This window comes from Biomphalaria glabrata, chromosome 8 (genome assembly GCF_947242115.1).
Source record: "Biomphalaria glabrata chromosome 8, xgBioGlab47.1, whole genome shotgun sequence".
Classification (NCBI taxonomy): Eukaryota; Metazoa; Mollusca; class Gastropoda; family Planorbidae; genus Biomphalaria; species Biomphalaria glabrata.
The window spans coordinates 34,173,810-34,194,461 of NC_074718.1; the positions used below are offsets into that span (position 1 = coordinate 34,173,810).

At 36.7% G+C, this 20,652-nt stretch overlaps 1 protein-coding gene across 3 annotated transcripts in view; it reads left to right on the forward strand.

Moving 5' to 3' along the window:
* LOC106056802 (TBC1 domain family member 4-like) overlaps positions 1-20,652 on the forward strand; it is a 117,337-nt gene that overhangs the window by 58,109 nt on the left and 38,576 nt on the right. For all 3 annotated transcript variants that reach the window (XM_056037122.1, XM_056037121.1, XM_013213655.2), the window contains exon 11: positions 7,267-7,347. In XM_056037122.1, the coding sequence (XP_055893097.1) occupies positions 7,267-7,347 (81 nt within the window). The remainder of the gene's footprint in view (positions 1-7,266; positions 7,348-20,652) is intronic.

A 20,652-nucleotide genomic window follows, 5' to 3' on the forward strand; every position in this document is an offset into this window, starting at 1 on the left:
ACGGATACTTTTTTCTTTTCTAAAAGCGAAAAATCTAATTTTTAAAGTCATAAAATACATCATTTTTACAACTATTCACCATTAATATTAACAAACACGGGAGACTATTTAGTCAGGTTAAGGACTATTTACCATTTTCCAACACAATTATGCAAACACTTTTAGATTGACAATTGCATTGCTAAGTTAATTAAGTTATGTCATACTAACTACTACATTTACAAAAAAAATGTTTTCTTAATTTTTTTAAAGAGAAAAAAATCTATTTAGTATGCATGTTAGTGGAACGTAATTTAAAACAGCAATTAATAAGTAGTTTTTCATATTATCGCGTGAACTGCACTATGCACACTAGCATGGAACACTTAACTAAGAGAATTTTTTTTTTTTTAAATGGAAATTGTATCACATTATTCCTTGAGGCTTTGAATAAGAGATTGACCCTTTACAAAACAATTATATCAATTAGATACTCCTTATATGATATCAGTTAGGCCAGGTTCACATCTAACTTCTCTTACACTTTCACCTATCCCTTGGTCTACTGGACCGTTGGGGCACCACACAAGATCTGTCAACCTTTCTCCATTCTTCTCTGTCATTTGCCTTTGATACAATTTCATTCTGATGTTCTTCCTGAAAATATTGAAACCTGCCTTTTTACCTGCCTGGGTGGACCACCTCGGGGACCGATTTTGAGTTTGTGTTTCCACACAAACTGTCTTTGTAACCTTGCTTTTCATAGACTTTAGATTTCCGACTCTAGAAGATTAGCCCGAGTGCACTGTGGGGATGGATATGATCAAAGTCTTTCCTCTCCCCTCCACTCCCCCCCCCCCTTTTGTTTGTTCTAGTGCGATTCTCAGGTCGACCAGTGAAACATATTAAACAAATCTTGACATGAGATCAGTCGTGTCGTTCTAGAGGAAATGAAAAGAATTTCAAACTGACATTTGTTTTCAAAGAACGATCGACTTTTAGAACTGCTCGAGATTCTCATATCACTGCTCAGACTGTTTCGTTATTGTCGTTCAGAGCTCTAGTGTACTTTGACTGTCTTGATGAGACAATATTTGTATTCTCTTATGTCATAATGTTCAAACATGTGTACAAATAGGCATACTGATTCTTTCAAACTAGAGCTTAGATTTCTTTTTAATCAGAGATATGTGTTATATTCGACATAATGGATATATGTATCATACCTATTGAAAACTGTTTTCTAAGGAAAGATGAGATGTATTTGGCGAAAAGAAAATTTAAATCGACCCCCGCCAGACAACGTTAGGTCTACGCTGGATATGTATCTAACAGTTAGGAGGACTGCGTAGTCACGTGACATACTTCTCATTCTTCTTGGGACTCTATATTTTGTGATTTTGAATATGCATTTTCTTTGGTGCTGAGAGCATGGTTTATATTATATACAGTGAAGCTCGCAGCTAAAGTACTCAAATAGTCGTGGTTGTGAATGTAAGGTGGAGTGCTATTTTTCAACGGATAACCTTTTTTATTTACGAAATTGTTGATAGTTTATCTTTTGTTTTGAGAAAGATTGTTATGGAATAAGATTTCTAAAAGATGACCGCCTGAAACAAACCAAACTGTTGAACGCCTCGCCCTCTGGGATTGGCAAGTGTTTGGACTGCGTTACTCTGTCAACTTGGTTTCACCTTCTCGTGTCTGGCCACTGTTCAGTTTAATTAGCTGGTCAGCGCCACACGAGTCGCACTGGGGGCCGCTCTTCTTGTACTAGAAGCTCATTAACCTATTTACGATCTACAATGCCAACAGTCCTCACAACAAAACTTGATTTTCTCTTTATGTTATAAACTAAAAATAGCAACAAGAGCACTGACTCGATCTTTGCAATTTAATTCCAGTATCGTTGATTTACGTGTAGTAAAGAAATTAAAAGTGTCCAAGTTCTTTCGGCTTTAAGTTGACACAATGAAATCTTACTTGCAAGTTTCAAACTTTTCTTCAGACATAAAGATTGCAGCGTCGTGAACCAAACCTCTACTAGGACTGCTGGCAGGGTTTGAACCCTAACCCTAACCATCGCGAAGACAGTTCGAAGCGCAGAGTCAAACCATATTGCCAGGCAGCCTTTCTCTCTCTTTCTTTCTCTTTTTCACTCTTGCCTTTTCCCCCTTATCTCTGAGATGGTTAAATAATTAAGTATATGTAGTCTGTTTTTTCCTAGTTCTATTAGAGCAATAAGCGGGTTTCCTGAATCAGCCCTGAAAACTAATGCCGTAGTTAAGTTGCTAATACATTGATATGTGTGCGGCTTAATTTTTTTCCCCATTCACCATAATGGTAGCCTTAATTGTTCTCGCTTGACTCTGCTTGACATTATTGCAAGGTTTGACATTATCACAAGGTTTGACACTATCACAAGGTTTGACATTATCGCAAGGCATCTATATAAGTTAATTGACACATTTTGAGCACATGATTAATAGAGAGTTGTGTTGTTGTTTTTTTAATCTCTAATTGTATTCAGTCATTTGTGTGTGTGTGTGTTCTGTCTCTTGCATTAACACATTTCAAGAACACTTTCTTCCTTTCAAACTTTCCCAAACTAGATAATAGTTTCCAAAACATCAACATCAATTTATTTGTCACAATTAATTAATTAGCATTGATAGATGGGGGCATGTTTCCTGCATTGCCACGATCGATGAAACTCTACCATAGTTGAATTAGTCATCAGGGCATTCATTTAAAACAGAACATCAAACTCCTCTCCCTGCTAAGATGAATGTAGATTGTATTCATGGGAAAATGCTTGCGACGTTTGCATATTAGTATAGCCATTGCATGTCAAGCACTTTCTACTCTTGGTCAAACGTTTTTCAGTCATGTTCTTGATTCTAGGTCAAAAGTTTTTCAGTCATGTTCTTGACTCTAGGTAAAACTTTTTTCAGTCATGTTCTTGGTATTCTAGGTCAAACGTTTTTCAGTCATGTTCTTGATTCTAGGTCAAACGTTTTTCAGTCATATTCTTGGTATTCTAGGTCAAACGTTTTTCAGTCATGTTCTTGACTCTAGGTCAAACTTTTTTCAGTCATGTTCTTGGTATTCTAGGTCAAATGTTTTTCAGTCATGTTCTTGGTATTCTAGGTCAAACGTTTTTCAGTCAAGTATCTTCTACCTTGTTTTCTAAGTAAAAAATTTTCAGTCATATACTTTGTATTCTAGACCTCTCCCCGGATCTCAATGTAGCATTTAATATCAAGTAGAAGTACAAGTAATTAATTAGGCAAACAAATTATGGAACTCTAATGAATGATCTTCTTAAACTTAAAAATATAGTGAACATCCAGTTTATTTTGTCAAGTCTGGGAGAAAGACAAAGCAAGAAAATATGATGTAAAAACACAATCTCATGTAAACATATATTCCAAAATGTCTCCGATTTAAGGACTTTTTTTACGAATATGTTATTTATGTATTTATTTTTGTTATTTTATGTGTATTTGTGTGTGTGCACGCACTGGAACATGGCTTCATTGTAATTAGTTTTTTTCACCAATGTTTCCATGTTTACTTGTTTTTAAGTTTTAATTATTATGTCATAATTATTGTTATGCTCACAAATTATCTGCTTGCTATTAAGACTATTTCTTCTGGCTGTTGACAATACTTGAAAAGAAACGCAATGCGATGATTAGAAATAGAAAAATAAATACTACAAACACGCCAGACTTACACAGTGCCGTAATAAATAGTACATTGTCAGTAGCTTAATTATTAGCTTAATTTGTTAACTAAGTTAATTTGTTTTGATTTTCCGATTCAGTTGTTAATAACTTGTTAACAATTGGACTGACGAATAAGATGTTTTATTATTATCTCGCTGTGTAGTGTTGTTCCCTCGCAGGATTGTATTGAAGGTTGTGTGTCTTTTATTCAGTGAGCGTGTTCATACATTGATGTGATAGTCTAAAGATTTTGTGATGTTAAGGAAACCGGAAACGTGCACAATGACTGTGAAATTGCGCCTCGTTTTGGATTAATGTCACATGTGTCGTCATGGTTTCGCAGCCGGAAGTTACCTGCCATGGAGCTGAGTAAGTTCTTCGAGGGCAACGTCACGTTGCTCTTCGACCGCCTCCAGGATCGCATCGGGAGCAAAAACTCCCACAGCACCCCCAACTCACCCGTGAGACATTCGGCCTGCCCGGTTCCGGGCCCTACGTCCCCGAGGCTTATTGCACGTCAGGTCCCCCGCGGCCTGCAGGGAGGCCAGGCATCCGGAAATGGGCAGCCTTTTTTTTTCCACGCTAGGACGACACCCAATTCACCGGTGAGGAGTCCACGTCTGGCTGCATCCAGTCTGGGCGCTAAAACTGGAGGTTCCAGACCACGAGACCAGTTCGCTCTGAATCATAAGGTACTAAGAACAGACTGTTAACGCATTGTATACAATTCTTATTCGATGTTGTGTCACTTCAGTTGTATGAATTTTTAGTGAAGTTTTGTATCAGTTTCGTATTTTCGGTATATATGTATAAAAGTTTTAGAATTTCCTTCTACTTGAATTTATGAAGCTATATTATCTCGAGCTTCATATTTCCCACCAAGTAACTGATAGTTTCTACTATAAATTATTCTTTTTTAAAAAGGGAATAACTCCACACTTACAATTATAAATGTCAATCAAGTAGAAGTTAATTCCCTTTTTCGATATCAAACAAAATAATAAATTACCAGTAATTAATTGACTAGTTGGTGAATTAACTTTTCTTTATTAATGTATTGTCTACGCCAATGAATAATTGTGTAAAGTTTCAACTTCATCCTAGAATGGGTTGGGAGAAATAACGTATTCAAACTTTTTACAAGACAGACAGAGTAAGTTGATATAAGCTTTGTAATAACAAAGGAGAGAGAGAGAGAACTAAAACTTGATGTTTGCCGAGACTAAAATTTTGATGGCCATGTTAAGCTTGATCTCAAAGAGTACCATACTCTGCTATCTCATCTCCACCCTTTGATCAATACGGAATGTTTTGGTATTGAATGCGCTTTACTTATCAGTTTCACCTGCCCATACTTTGTTATTATCTCTCGGACTTGTATTTCTAAATATTCACATAGGGTTGGGCTTTGTGATGATCTTCTACGCCCTTTTGCTGTTTTCTTTTTCTTTATTGTTTTCTTGTTTAAGCAGATTGTTTTATTGAACTTACAAGGAGATGCAGAGATTACAGATGTATGTCTTACTTAATAAAAAAAACATGAAACCTAGACTATGCCCGGCGATCATCACTTACTGGTGGTTTATAAACCTTATTGTTCTACTAACCATCAGTCACATGACTTAAAGACAAGAATACGAAAGCAAAAAAAAAATTGTGCAATCTTTTTTTTTTTTTTTTTATAAAACTTTATATCAACTTACTGTGTCTGGGTGGACTCTTTAACACGTCATTACCCTTTGTCCGGATCAAGTTGAAACTTTGCACAATTATTCATTTTCGACGACATCGCACCTAAAAATTAAAAAAAAAAAATCAATTCGTTATTCAATTAGTCGTTATTAAATAATTGTGTTGTGTATAGAAATGTACTTAGCCAATGGGAGCTAAGCCTTTTGTAGAGGATTCGGTGGTTCGCTAAAAATTGTAAACTAAAGACATTTTTAGACTATGAAACCGTCTGTTTTTATAAGCACCTGAATAGCTCAGTGGCTAACGTGTTGATTTTCCATCATGGAGGCTCAAGACCCAAGAATTTGATCTCGAGCATCTTTTTTTTTTTTAAAGGTTTGAAACAGCAGCACGGAAACCTTCTCCCGGATTACCCCCACCCCCCCCACCCTCCCCCACACACAAACACCCGTTTTCACACATTTCGGCCTTTTGTTTTTTATTACCTAACGTTTTTAGCATCCTCCGGTCGATCAATCCTTCACCACACACTTCTCAGCTATTTTATCTATATTTAGTTTTACCTTTTTTTTTTTTAAATGTTATCATGATTTATTTGTCCGCGTCTTGAAGGAAGCGGAAATTACGTAAGGCATATTAAAAATAATTAGACTTGGGGACAAAGAATTTGCATTAAAAATACGAATTTTTAAAATGTTATTTCTATTTAAGCATTAAATATAGAATGCGGCCATTTGGGGTAATACCGACAATAAAATGCAAAGGTTTGATAGCTAGCTTGCTGTTTTTCGCGAGTATGGGTGGTCGACTGTAAATTTATTAAAAACCCTGTCTCAGTGAGCACCTAAATGGTAAAATAAACCTGAATACGAAATTTCATTCAAATCCCTTTTCTAGCTTAAGACAATTCTTGATCAATCAGTCAGTCAGTGGTAGTTTACAATTATAGATATTTTACATGATTGATTCGAAATAATTTATTCGATTTCACTCAATGAAAGCTTTGTTTTGAAAAAAAATTTTTTTTTTAATATTATCGTCTTTTTTTTTTGTTTGTTTCATTTGGTTCAGCAAGTTGCAATCCCTTGTTTAAAAACCTCGGTGTCATCCTTCTTTTTAACTTGGCCAAGTGTTGGCTAATACACTTCCTTTAAGAAACACTTACAATGCTGTTTTTACACTAAAGAAGTGATTTAGATGTTTACTTCTTTTCCATTTTCTTTTCTTTACACTGTTCATAAATCTCTGTAAACTATTTTTTTTGTCCTCCGGTGTTTTTCTTTAAAGTTCTTCGTAACTTGATATTTCTTTTGCTTGGTCCTTGTTTTACACGACGTTCTGCAGCCCACGCTTGTGAATTCGACTCTTCAGATTATGTACGAAATGTCTTGTGTATTTGTGTGTAAAGTGTACCAGCAAATCAATGACGAATATGAAACCTCAACAAAATCTGTATGTCCAAAGCTAAAGATTACACTTGCAGATTATGCACAGTTGTTTCTGAAGCGGGTTATGCTTGGTTGAAGTAGTTAGAGTGTATATGTTACGTCTAGAAGAGCAATGCTGAGGATGTGAGTTGATCCTTTGAAATAAAATCGTAAAAGTCTTTGCATTTTATGAACGGAGAAAGCATAATAGGAAATACATTTTGAGATTTTAAAATTGTGCTGAATATTGCGTTTTGTTTGAATGTACATGAAGTTAGTATTACTTCTTTCCAACGAATGAGTACAATCACTTTTTGTTGTGTTTGCTAGTTATTGATGGGATGTGTATAATGTGTGGCTGTAGCGAACGTGTCTCCTCCCAGTGTCTAATAGACTGAGACACACCTTACTAACCCCAGCCTTGTTTGTTTCCTCAGGGTAAGAAGAAAGAGGACGCCAAGGATGGCATGAGGCAGAGAAGCTGGACAACGGACAGTGAGGCTAGCTGGGCGTCCAAGGTAGGCACTACAGTTTGCATGAAACACTTAACAAGCTCAATTACAAACCACTATTTAACACACGACCAACTCGGTAATCTGGCAATCTAAAACAATATCGCCAGCAAGGCGATGATTACAGAGTCTAGAGCCGAGTTTTTAATTATATGAAACTGGATCCTTATTTTGTTTTCATGAATTGCGAGATTTTAAAATCGTGATTTTTTTTTTTTTTAGATCTGGTCTTAACCATTTTTCATGAATTATTGTTGTTTTAACAAAAAAAAAAATATTTCAAGGATGTACTGCAATAAATGTTGGTTTAAAAAGCAATTTATTTTAGCACATCAGAATCACATTTCTCAAATGTTACGCTTGTAGCACCAATCATGTTTTAATTTTTTAGTTGGCCATTGTGATTCTTCACTATAGCATCACCGTTTTGACTTTGTCTATTTCAAAACCTCTCTCATCCCCTTACACTTTACTTTGGGTCTCATTATAGCGTCTTCATATTATTCTATATAGCTTTCTCTATTTTTTTCTCTACTGTCTTTATTTTTTAAAGACTGTGAATCGTGTCTTCTAAATCAAAATGTACACATAGCGCAGTTGACTGTACAAAATAAAAGTATGAAATAGATTTATCTGTTGAAATATAATCAAGCACTTTGTTAATTTGAAGTCTTCGTAGTTAGAGAAACAATTGTGAAGTGGAAGACTTAAGGCAGCTTTAGCAGTTCAAAAATTAGACTTTGTAGTGTGGTATTGAAAGAGAAACCGACACGTCATCATGAAGTTATTAACTGATCTAATCTTAGACTCGTAAAAGTAAAAAGTGATTTATCAGCAAAGAGTAGCTTGTGGGCACCAAGTAGAACCAGTGCTTGTGTCAAGTTCAAACCAATTCGTAGAAAGTTTGCTCTAGGGTTTACTGTCGCATCTGGATCAATAGTCTTGCACCTGGGTCACACCTAGACTTATTGACATTATTTACATGTCATATATCCTCGTAATTGTTTGTTGTTTTCGACATTCTAAAGATTCTGAAATGGCTAATTAGATGTACCTGAACTGGCTAATTAGATGTACCTGAACTGGCTAATTTTAGGCTCACTTCGCTGGAATGCCTCAAGTGTTTTCAAGTTTCCGTTTCCTGGTTGTATTATTTGTTTCTGTGTTGTATTCTGTATCATTCCCTGCCATAGATAGACATAGAGAGAAGACTTAGAAATCAATATTTGCCAAGATCGTTTTATTAGCACAGAATTTCCTTAAGATTTGTATATTTTCAAAGCAGAAAAACAAATCGTGTATTGTCGATGTTCATCTTGAACTCTTACGAGTCTTGTATACCGGTGCCTTGATCCTCTGCTCCTCGCCGTGTTTCAGTTCTGCTGACGTCTGTCAGTTTAGTTGAGCAAAACGACCAGCTTCAGTGGCTGTCATGATCAAAGAGAAACTGACACAGCCATCCCTTGGGAGACCTTCATCCAGGAGCTAGTTTGGTCTTTTCCGCTTCTGTGCATTCGTTGAACTAGAAAATAGATGATGATTATCAAAGGGACAGACATATTAGTTAATGTTTTTTAGTTTCATTCAATAGTTTTTGTTTGTTTGTTTGTTGTTTTTTTTTTGTTTTTGTTTTCTTGTTTTAGTTCAGTCATGTTATTATTTGATGTGTAATAAACATTTCTTAGCAACATTTAGAAAAAAAAAAGTATTTCTCTTTGATACCTAGTGGTCATTTTCAATAAGCAGTCATCGAATCTAAGGTCAATAGAATTTTTGAGTAAACGCCAGTTCATTAGGTCAGAAAGATAAGGATGTTTACGTTCTAAGTTTGTAAATTGGAGTAACTTAGTTCGGCTGGTCCCCCGTGAGACGCTGTTAGCAGGAACAATAAGAATGTTGTTAGCTCCTTTTGTTTATTGAACGAGTAAATACGAACTTATAGACTTAAAATGTATTTAAAGTCGTATATCACAGTTAAAGTTCGAATGTTAGTTAGAATGTATACTAGATATTACAGAAATGTACTAGCTATAAAATAACTTAAAGCTGTTGCTGTTGTTTATGCATAACAACTAAAGCATTCAATCATAAAATAAAGTAACTCGTGACCTTTTTAAAAAAAAATTAAGCCATTTCTAAATTGAACGTATTTTCTAATTCAGTAGAACATTGTGATCTACTTTGTTGAAATGAATCGTTGTGGTCTGCATTGGTTAGGAGGGACAAAATATTTAGGTCACCCCTGGGTCTGCGTACATACGATAGAATATTGCACTCTTCATGAATAATATTTGGATTCAAGACATTTCCCTTAATGGAGATGTGCCTAGATCTGTGAGATTGTAAGATCTATATGAAGTCTGTTGTCTATAATATGAATTAAAGTTTCCTTTCTGCACGGTATTATTTACAACCTATAGTGCAGACTCAGTGCAGACCCCGATGACTAGAGTCACTCTGTCAGCTGTATTTTGTTGAGCAACTGGTCGTTAAGAAGTGACAAAAGAAATCTTCTAAAGACGATGCATCCGCTGTGTGAGTTGTCGAAAAGGATCATGGGATTTGATAACAAAATCTTCTCAAGGGATATTTGAGGGTTGGTGTGTGTGTGTGGGTGGGTGAGATTGAGAAACACTGAACTGGAGCAATGCTGCGTCAAAGAAACGAATCGCAAATGATAAACTGTCCACTATTCAGTGATGTGGAAATTTAAAGCGCACACCCAAGAAATACTGTTATTTCGTTGTCACTATTGATCCCCATGGATTGTTGACGTCATTCACCGTACCTCCACCACCATTCCTCCCCTTTCTTCATTGCATCTCCTTTGGTTCAATACATTCCTTGTCACAACGTCACACACACATTCTGTTTCCTTTTGTTTACACGTACATCTAGTGTTTATATGTTCGAAGTGACAAATATTTAGGTCACACCTGGGTCTGCGCACGTACGATAAAGTATTGCACTTTTCAATAATTATCTTCAGACATTCGCCTTCTTAGAGTTGTGCCTAGATATGTAGGCCTACGTTTCATGTGAGAAGACTGTAAGACCAGTAAGAATGTTAGATGGGCCCCCGTCACGCCGCTTCTCATCCATAGCACTTGCTACCTGTAGTCAGTAGTTGCAAATCAAGCAGAAATGTGAACAAAAAAGGAAAAAAGAAATAAATAAAGGGAAAAAAAAGTCTAGATCTACATGATATTAATGCGAACATTTTAAAACGATACGTAAAAAATAGTTTACACTCAAATAGAGAAATCTAATGAATCTTTTGCAAGTAGGTCCTAAAAGAACCTGAGGTTTAACAGGTTTACTTTTGCCTGGTTTTGTATCAGTCGCTAGTGACAGTAGATGTCCTGAGTTGATTTAAGATAGAAGAGAGGCAGGGCGCTTGGCTAGTTAGTCTGTCATCTTGACGCAATGCTCTAACGATGTTGTAACTGTCTTTTCTTAATCTCCATAAGCTCATTGAATACGATGTAACGTCGGACACTAGTTTGCTGTGTCATTGGGAAGTTTGGTGATGTCTACAGACCAACTTTTGTTTGCCTTCGTTCAATACTTGACATTTTTTTTTGTGGCAATAACGAAGTGAATGTAGAACACTGCATTGTTATTTTGTGTTATAGCTCTAGATGGCTTGTACTTGTCCAACTGATCCTTGTTGGTGTAAAACTTATACACAGATCTTAAATATATCAAATATAAACAGCTTTCAATGTCAACTTATAAAAAATGAAATTTAAAGATGTAGAACGATCAGAAATTCTATTTTAATTCCGTTCAAAAACTACAATCAACACTTGTCGTTTTATCTCTCGTCTCCGACTTCCACTCTCTTACGTCAGCTCACTCGCTCGTCTGCGTCAATCCTACCAAAGATTACATCAGAAATGCTCAACCAATACAAACACGCACACACAGTCCGTAGACTAAAAAAAAAAAAGATTTACTGCTGCTGGGGTAAACAACTGTAGAGAAAATACGACACATAATGTTACTCACTTTTTATTCTAGAGGATTCTGATAGTGTTGATTGGATTGTTACTACCAACAATTGATTAAAAAAAACCAACTTAGCACTTCAATAAGAATACCCAGCAAGGTAACGTCACTGCTAAGCTCTTAGTGCACTCGTTGTCTGTGTACACGACTCTCTGGAGCCGTCATAATGCGTTGGTTAAATGTATTGAGTGTCGATCAGTTTGATAAGCTTGTCTTGCGTTTTTTTAGGCTGAGTCAGAACGCATTTAGATAATCCTCACGCACACGCTCGCAGATGTATAGTGCGAACACAAACACATGCGCATTTCAAGACACACACGCACGCACACACACACGCAGGGGCTTGCATATAAAATTCTTTCATTGGTCATAAATAAGTTCAGTGCTTTACTTACCCACCTCGATCTAGGCCATTCATCGGCTTTCGGAGTTTACACTTGCGTAATCGCGTGGATTTGTGAGCTTGTGGGGAGTTTGGGGGGGGGGGGGCTGCTTAAAATACAACTATTGTGGGCGTAGTGACTGGGAAGTTGTCGCTGGGCCTGACCCTGTTGTGCCGAGTTGTTGGCTTCGCCGATCAATAAGATTGGCTTACCAGCGAGGTTTTTCTGTTTAATAACACAATCACCCAAGAAGATCTTACAAACATGGTAGAGAATGTTTTTTTTTTTTTTGTCCTTTAAAGAAATACAGACATGAATCGAAAGGGCAATCAGTGCTACCCTCTTTCACCATGCAAGTGATGGACTGAACTGTTATAACACATTCGACCCACACAATTTTCAATGAGAGTTAAGAAGAACCCATTCCTCTACATACGTGAATTTCGATTTTGTGGTAGGGTTTTTATAAGTTTTAAATATGTGTGGGTTCTTGGTTTAAAATAGTTTTTGACTTAGATTTGCGCGTAGTGATTTCTGGGATAACGTCTTGAGGAAATTGTGCCTATGGATGGATGAAATGTCATTATTATGACTAAAAAGGCGTTACTATTTGTGTAGGTCCTAACCATGTCTTTGCTAGTTAGTTTCTAATCCAAAAGAAGTATGTTAGGTTCATCCAGGACAGACATTGGTAAAACAATGGGGTTGAACTGTTTTGACATTTTTCTCTCCTTTTTTCCCCAACTTACTGTAACACCGAGTGCACTTTGGGGCTCTGTATTATGTCTGTTATAGTGTCAACTTGAAACCGTCTGAATCCTTTAGTTGCTGCGCCATCTCCAACCCTCACTCCGTCCCCCGAAAAAAAAATCAATTTTTCTTAAATGTATTCTGGACTCTTGTTTTGTTCACTGTCTCACTTTCTTTCTATTTTTTTTTTCAATCAATGGCATACACGGTGTGTGTGCGTGTGTGTGAATTGTCTTGTGACATAACTTTGTTACGTTATCAAGTATTCTGACTACTGGGTACTCGAACAGTTTTATGTGATCCCAGTAGGACCAACACAGATCGTTAGCAATCTATTATCTATCCCCTACTCTCTCTCTCTATCGTTTCTCTCTTTCCCTTTTCTCATCTTGTCTCTCCCTCCCTCTGTCTGTCTTTCTTTCTCTCTACCTTTTCTCTCTCTTTATGTTATCTTTTCTCTTTTGTTCTCTTTTTCTATCATCTCTCTCTCTCTCTCTCTCTCTCTCTCTCTCTCTTTCTCTCTCTCTCTCTCTCTCTCTCTCTCTGAATGTGAAATAAATGAAGAACAGTAAGCTATTTTTGAAGGTACTTGTTTATTGTTTGGTGCTTTATGAGTTGCTAAAGTGTTATGAGGTTATACAACACTACAAGAGAACGTTTAGCGATGAGCTCGAACACGTTTCTAGTAGGTTGTTGTTGTTTTTATATAAGACACATCACTTTGACACCTTTTTACAAGTTTTGTATCAACTCACTCTGTCTATCTGGTAAAATGTTTGTACACTTTATTTCTCCCACACCCAATCTCGGATCAAGCTGAAATTTTGAACAATTATTTCTTTTACCCGACAACACAAGAATCAATAAAACAAAAATATCAACCATTTTTTAAAATTAACTATTGGTAAATAATTATTTTGTTTGGTATCTCGAGCAAGGCAAAGAAGTTGTACTTTACTGAAGTTGTGGTATAAGCTGAATTAGTCCCCTTTAGAGGTCGTCGTCTGAGGCTTAGTGAATACAAATATGAAAAAGAAACAATAGATAACTATACAGTCTTCCATGTTCATACGCTCTTCGCTAGAAGAATGGTTACATTGCTGGCTGGAGAAGGCTTTAGCCCACGAGTTCCAATTCAGGTTGTTCACTGCTTTTTTTTTTTTTAATTCATTTGAAATGCGATCACCCAGATAGACCATTCTCCCCCCTGCCCCACCTTTCCAACTAGTTTAAACAAGTGATAAGATCATCTATACTAGAAAGCAGAAAGTAAGGTGTATGTATCGTTAATCGCTTCCGCGCTGTCATGTACTTGAAATAGGAACAAACTCAAATGAAGGTAACACCGAACTTGAACAGGAACACCAGCGAAAGGCCAACAATCGATGAAGGTGGTCGACGCTAGTGCACTGGCGGATCCAGGGGGGGGGGGCGGTAGGGGCGATCGCCCCCCCCCACTCGGCCGACCCCCCCCCCGAAGGGGGGGGCGGACGAACGTTAGTATAGGATTCACACAATTTGTATACGAATTTATTACTTATGTTAAAAATATATACTAATTATTTATATTTCAACCTATTTTTAGATTATTTCGCCCCCCCCCCCACCTCTAGTATGTTGGCCGATTTGGTGGGGTCGGGAGGGGGCGATGGTATCAATCCCGCCCCCCCCCTACACTTTCGAGTGGGGGGGGGCGGTCCAATTTATTGGTAGAAATCACAGCCTGCTAACACATTAATTAAATATCTATATCCTTGTAACTTGTTATTGATATTTTAACCGATCTTTATATTATGTCGTTCCCTGTTTGCCGATTGGTGGGGGGGGGAGGGGCTAATACCTCTTCTGCCCTTCCCACCTAAACCCTTTGAGTGGGGGGGGGGGGCGGTCCGTTTTTATGGAGAAATCATAGTTTGTGAACAAAATTAGTTGAATTAATATATAAATTTTATATTATGTCGCTCCCTTTCTTGTATTTTTGCCGATTCGTTGGGGTGAGGGGGGGCGATTGTATGTACTGCCCTACCCACTCTAGCCCTCTGAGTGCTGGGGGGGGCGGTCCTATTTTTGTGGAGAATCATAGTTTGTGAATAAAATTCGTTGAATATCTATATAATATAAACTACGTATTGATATGTGACCCATTGTAAATATGTCGTACCACACTCTAATCTTAAATTGTATCATTAGTAAATTTAATTGAAAAAGGGTTGTACCAGGTGGGAGGTGCGATACATGCAATCGCATTTCCCCCATCGGACAAATCAATACTTTTTCTTTTTATATTATAGTTAAGAAATTACAAAATTAAAAAATCTGTCACAAATATAATTTATATATACTATAAATTAAATTCTTATATCGAGTCGCCCCACCCCTATTCTTTAATGCCAAATGCAATCTTTAGCAGAAATTAGTAAAGGAGCGAGGATTAATCGTTTTCATTTTTACCGCCATTCCCATTTCCAGACAGAGTTTTTGTAATTTCACACGAAGTTATCATAAGTATTTTAAGCAAGACTTTGCATTGGAAAAGTTAGAATTCAAACGAAATTTTTCAGTATAAGAGTCATGATTGATATGAGTTCTAAACTCAAATAACGTTTTCATAGTCACCTTTTACCAACCTTTACTCAATCTGATATTTTTCTAGCTAAATAAATTTGGGACTATAACTCACAATTTATACAAGAGTTTACTTGAATACTATTTATCGAATAAGTTTTTTTTCGGCGGCGATCCTCAAAGCAAAAATCTAAATACGTGGGGTATCCTATCTTTCCAAGGAACAAATCGGTTTTATTTGCAATGTATTATGGGCCTATAAATTCAAATTTTTCAAGTACAACATTATTCGAAAGGTCGTTTTTTAATAGTATGAATAATGAGCTTCAGGTCAGGAGAATGCGTTTCTGCAGTGAAGAATGCAAGAAAACGCTTTTGGCGTCGGGGCTTGGCCCCGAACTTCATTTATGGGTAATGAGTTGTAGATGTCAGGAGAATGCGTTTCTGCAATGAAGAATGCAAGAAAACGCTTTTGGCGTCGGGGCTTTGCCCCGTACTCCATTGATGAATAATGAGCTGTACTTGTCAGGAGAATGCGTTTCTGCAGTGAAAAAAGCAAGAAAACGCTTTTGGCGTCGGGGCTTTGCCCCGTAATCCATTGATGAATAATGAGCTGTACTTGTCAGGAGAATGCGTTTCTGCAGTGAAAAAAGCAAGAAAACGCTTTTGGCGTCGGGGCTTCGCCCCGAACTACATTGTGAAGAATGAGCTGTACTTGTCAGGAGAATGCGTATCTGCAGTCAAAAAAGCAAGAAAACGCTAATGGGGTCGGGGCTTCGCCCCGAACTCCATTGATGAATAATGAGCTGTACTTGTCAGGAGAATGCGTTTCTGCAGTGAAAAAAGCAAGAAAACGCTTATGGCGTCGGGGCTTCGCCCCGAACTTCACCAGAGAACTTTATAGCGCTGCCCCCAGTTTTGTTTTTTGTCGAAGGTTGAGAAATGCTGCTTTTTTTATTCTCATATATATATATATATATATATATATATATATATATATATATATATATATACATATATGTGTGTGTGTGTGTGTGCGTGTGTGTGTGTGTGTGCGCGCGCGCTGTATGCACGTTTATGCGTAGGGTTAGGGTTTAATGGGCGTTAGGGTTAGGGTTTGGAAAAAAATCGCCCCCCCCACTCCAAAGTTCTGGATCCGCCAGTGCGCTAGTGTTGAACATCAAACACGTTTAATATTCAAGAAGGGAACCGTCGAATGTCATCTACTTCTAGCCGTCTATATAATCCTTATTTCTACGTCGATAAGAAAGGCGTCTTGATTATATCGACTCCTAGAGCGTTCTTACTTTTTATAGTTCTATCACGTCATCGTCCCTAAGTAAAAACTTTCCCCTATTCCCGAAACAAATAACTAATTCCTAATCGTGCCATTACAGTATGTGTGTATGTATGTGTGTATGTACTTAATAGAAATCAAAGCCGTTTGACCAATCTTGATAAAACTTAACGTAAATGTTCCTTGGGTACTAACTGGAACCGTAACATATGTATAGTAGCCCTAAAAAAAACTTAGGACCCTAAAAAAAATAAGGTGCCCAACTCTATGAAAGTATTACTATTTCGTGATACAAGATCGAAAGGATCTAGATCTAATTTTAATAACTACACTTTGCAAAGATAGTTTTTTTTTTACTTTGACACATGAAAATACAAAATATAGTCCATCGATTTCATTATTTAATAAAATTAACCTTCATTTGTCTTTCAAAAGCATTTATACAAAAATTCGTTCCTTATATCTGCGAATTTAGACGTCCTGGCGTACTTAAATCCCATTCATCGCGAGCTTCTTTCATTCGAGAAGACAGAAAGGTGACGCATGCGCAGAGCGAAGGCTCCACGCACGCGCAGAAAGAGAATCTATCGAAACCTACATCTAACTCTAGATCTAGCTCTAACTCTAGATCTATTAGATAGATCTGCTTTATACTTTAACACGTGAACATATGAAATAAAGTCCATTCATTTCATATTTTAATCAAATTAACCTCAAATTTTGTGGTTCTAAAACATTTTTACATACATTCATTCGCTATAGCTGCGAAATACATTTTAATAGTCCCATTCATATGTCGTGCGCACCCAACTTGTGATATGTAAACACACTATGATTGGACAGACTACATGAGACTCTTTATTGGGGATATAAAATATACTAACATACAATAATTAATAAGCTTCTTGAGCCCTTGAATTCACTCTTATAATATTAGATCTACATCTATTATAATAGTATCTAGACTCTAAATCTAGATCTAAATATATATAGGCCTACAAACAAATGTTTTTATTTTTAAAAAATGGATTTATGTCGATTATCTATTTTGAAATCTCCATTCATACTCTTTTTATATTCACGCATTCGCTTTCTTATAATATTATTATTTCATTTCATTATCAAAACATTCTCAGTGACTATATCGACAGTGATACGCAAATTAAGACCCGCGGGTAATATATGGCAAGTAGCGTATAAAATAAAAGTTGTTTTTTTTTTCTTCATATTTTTCTTGTTTATACCTTATATTCAAACGAAGCTATTATATAAAAAAAGTGTATCTGTAATACTTGAACCGTTTCTTTCCCAACCTACCTCTTACAATATCCTTTTTTTTTTTCGTGGGTGTTTAGAAGATTTATTTTTTTAAAAGAAGATTAATGAATGTAAGATCATGTCTGATTCGCGCTTGAGTCTCATGTCGCGCTAGTCTCTGATTTGGATCTACAAGACCAATGGTAATGAATAGTTCGTGATGACCTGACCTCGTATTGACCTTGATTGAGACATACGATGTCTGGCAAGGAGCTGCTTTGTTTGGTTTGTTGGCATCACCGCATTGATTAGTATGACAGGAGTCGTCTGCCTATCATGAATAGATGCCGCCATCTTTGTGAACTGACCCTAGCATTGTACTATCTATCCTAAAAGCGTGAATTTGGTGAGTCTGGAAACCTGCCAAGTTGGTCACTGGGGCGCCGTGAAGGCGCTAGAAAACTAGGAAGTCTGCGAGCGAGGGATGACTCGTTGTGGAATGGATATGACCCGACTGGGAACTAAAGTTTCAGAGCTTGATGCTGTTTAGTAGATCCCAAGTTGGTGATCTAGTCAGGTTGTACTTACTGATGAGCAATCTAACTCTCTGCTCTGTGAGGAGACTCTTTTTTGTCAAATGTGTGTAACTTATTTTGAGAACCAAATACGTTTTTCAAAGCTTCGGTTTAATAGACATTGTTATAATGTTCACATTTAGACATTTGTATTCGATTTTTAAAAACTATGACTCTACTTCACGTAATACTAAAGTGTCATGCTAGTTTGAATTGTAGAAACAATAACCAACGTGTTGTCATTTCGAGAGACAACAGTAAGCTTCTAACAGAACTAAAAATAGTTTTGTTTTCTAAAGGAAAAGTTGGAGCTATTACAATTATGTTGTTTTTTTCTTTTGTTATTGTTGTTCTATTGCTTTGAGCTGCTCATCTTCGTATGTTCTGTAGTCTTGAGTCTGTTGAACTGTCAGAGTTGCTTATTAAGTTCTTCCTAGCCAACAGTAAACGTACTTTTCTTAACAAAAAACAAAAATATGTTTTTCCATGGCGTCTTCGGATCCTTCTGTTACACTCACACTAGAATCACAAATGAGCAAATAGTCCAGATTGATGTGCCCGAGGTTCTCGTCTCATAGTGAAGACGGCGACAAGTTATTTTTTGAAATGACAGAATATAAAAAAATGAGAGAAAAAAATGGAAAGGGCTATGTCTGATGTGGTGACTGGCTTCAAATTTCTTTTATTTATGTTTTCAACTTTGCTATTTTATGTCATCTGTTGTTGTTTTTTTTTTAATGGATATCTTAAGACCAAAAATTAAAAAAAATAAAAAAACAGCTTTACCAAAGTCAAACACTAACCATCAGGACCAATTACTTTGAACACTTAGCTATCGATTGGTGACGAAAATAGTTGTTTTCTTTCAAATTGGAATCCCCAAATAACCCTCGTGACTCAAACATCGCTTCTGGCGTTATGAAATCCGTTAATCACCAACAGTATCGTATGGTCTTCTAGCCAAAGTGTGCCTCGGGAGAGAAGAGGAGAGGGGGGAAGACCACACACACACACACAAAAAAGGATGGGGTTATGTTTTCACAAGGTTTGTTGGGAACTGTAAAGAGAAACTCTGATTGTGTAGTGACCATTTGAATGTCGTTACATTGGAAGTAATTGAAACATTCTACACTAAACATGAAGTTTTAAGTTATTTGTAGAATAACATACACTACGTAATAATGACTTTTGGTGTGTTTGGAACCTTTTTAATGTATGATCCTTATTGGCTCAGATCTAGATCTGGAAAAGAAAAGCGAAATTTGTATATAATAGATTTTTCGGGGGGGGGGGGGGGGGTGGAGGGTCAGGTTCTTAGCCAAGTCAAATCTTTACTCTGTTGTAATATCTTATAACAGGAATTATGTATTCATTTGTTTTAAAAATAATAACTTATCAATTATCACCAAGCATAGAGTCTGAACTACACGTTGTCGCGGCAACCCCTATGACGAAAGTCAAGGGACAGACAAGACAAGAGATAACGAGTTCTTGACGAGTTCAGCAATATCAATAAATGTGAAGATTTGATGTCTCAAAAGTTATCTATGAATTTTTAATTCGAACTTATTTTATTTTTTACCTTTAATCACCTTTCTATTTTGCAATTTTCAATTTTTCAAAAAAAATGTATTTCTTTGTTTACACAGTTAAGAATACTATACTGAAATATAATTCCCGAAAATGAATTCACTCTTTCATATTTATTTATTGTACCAAAAAAGTATCTAAATATTTGAAAAACGTATATATATAGATATACGTTTGTTTGTTTGTAAAATGTTTTACGTGTTTCGAATGTTCCTTCAGAGTTGAAGATAGTTTACTTCCTAGTCCAAACCTCCAACAGGACTACGGGGGATGGGAGCGAGCAGGGTTTGAACCCGGGACCATCGATATTTCCAAACGTCAGTCCAGCGCGCAAACCGCACGACCAGGCAGCCTATTTTCAGTTTGTGTTTCCACACAAGCTGTCTTTGTAAACTTGTTGTTCTATATTTTGATAGATGTTCCATGAGCATAAAATTTCCGCTTTCAACTGACATCATTCATTCCCACAGAGTAGGGATATTCATTCATTCCCACAGAGTAGGGATATTCATTCATTCCCACAATGTAGGGATATTCATTCATTCCCACAGAGTAGGGATATTCATTCATTCCCACAGAGTAGGCATATTCATTCATTCCCACAGAGTAGGGATGTTCATTCATTCCCACAGAGTAGGGATATTCATTCATTCCCACAGAGTAGGGATGTTCATTCATTCCCACAGAGTAGGGATATTCATTCATTCCCACAGAGTAGGGATATTCATTCATTCCCACAGAGTAGGGATATTCATTCATTCCCACAGAGTAGGGATATTCATTCATTCCCACAGAGTAGGGATATTCATTCATTCCCACAGAGTAGGGATATTCATGCATTCCCACAGAGTAGGGATATTCATTCATTCCCACAGAGTAGGGA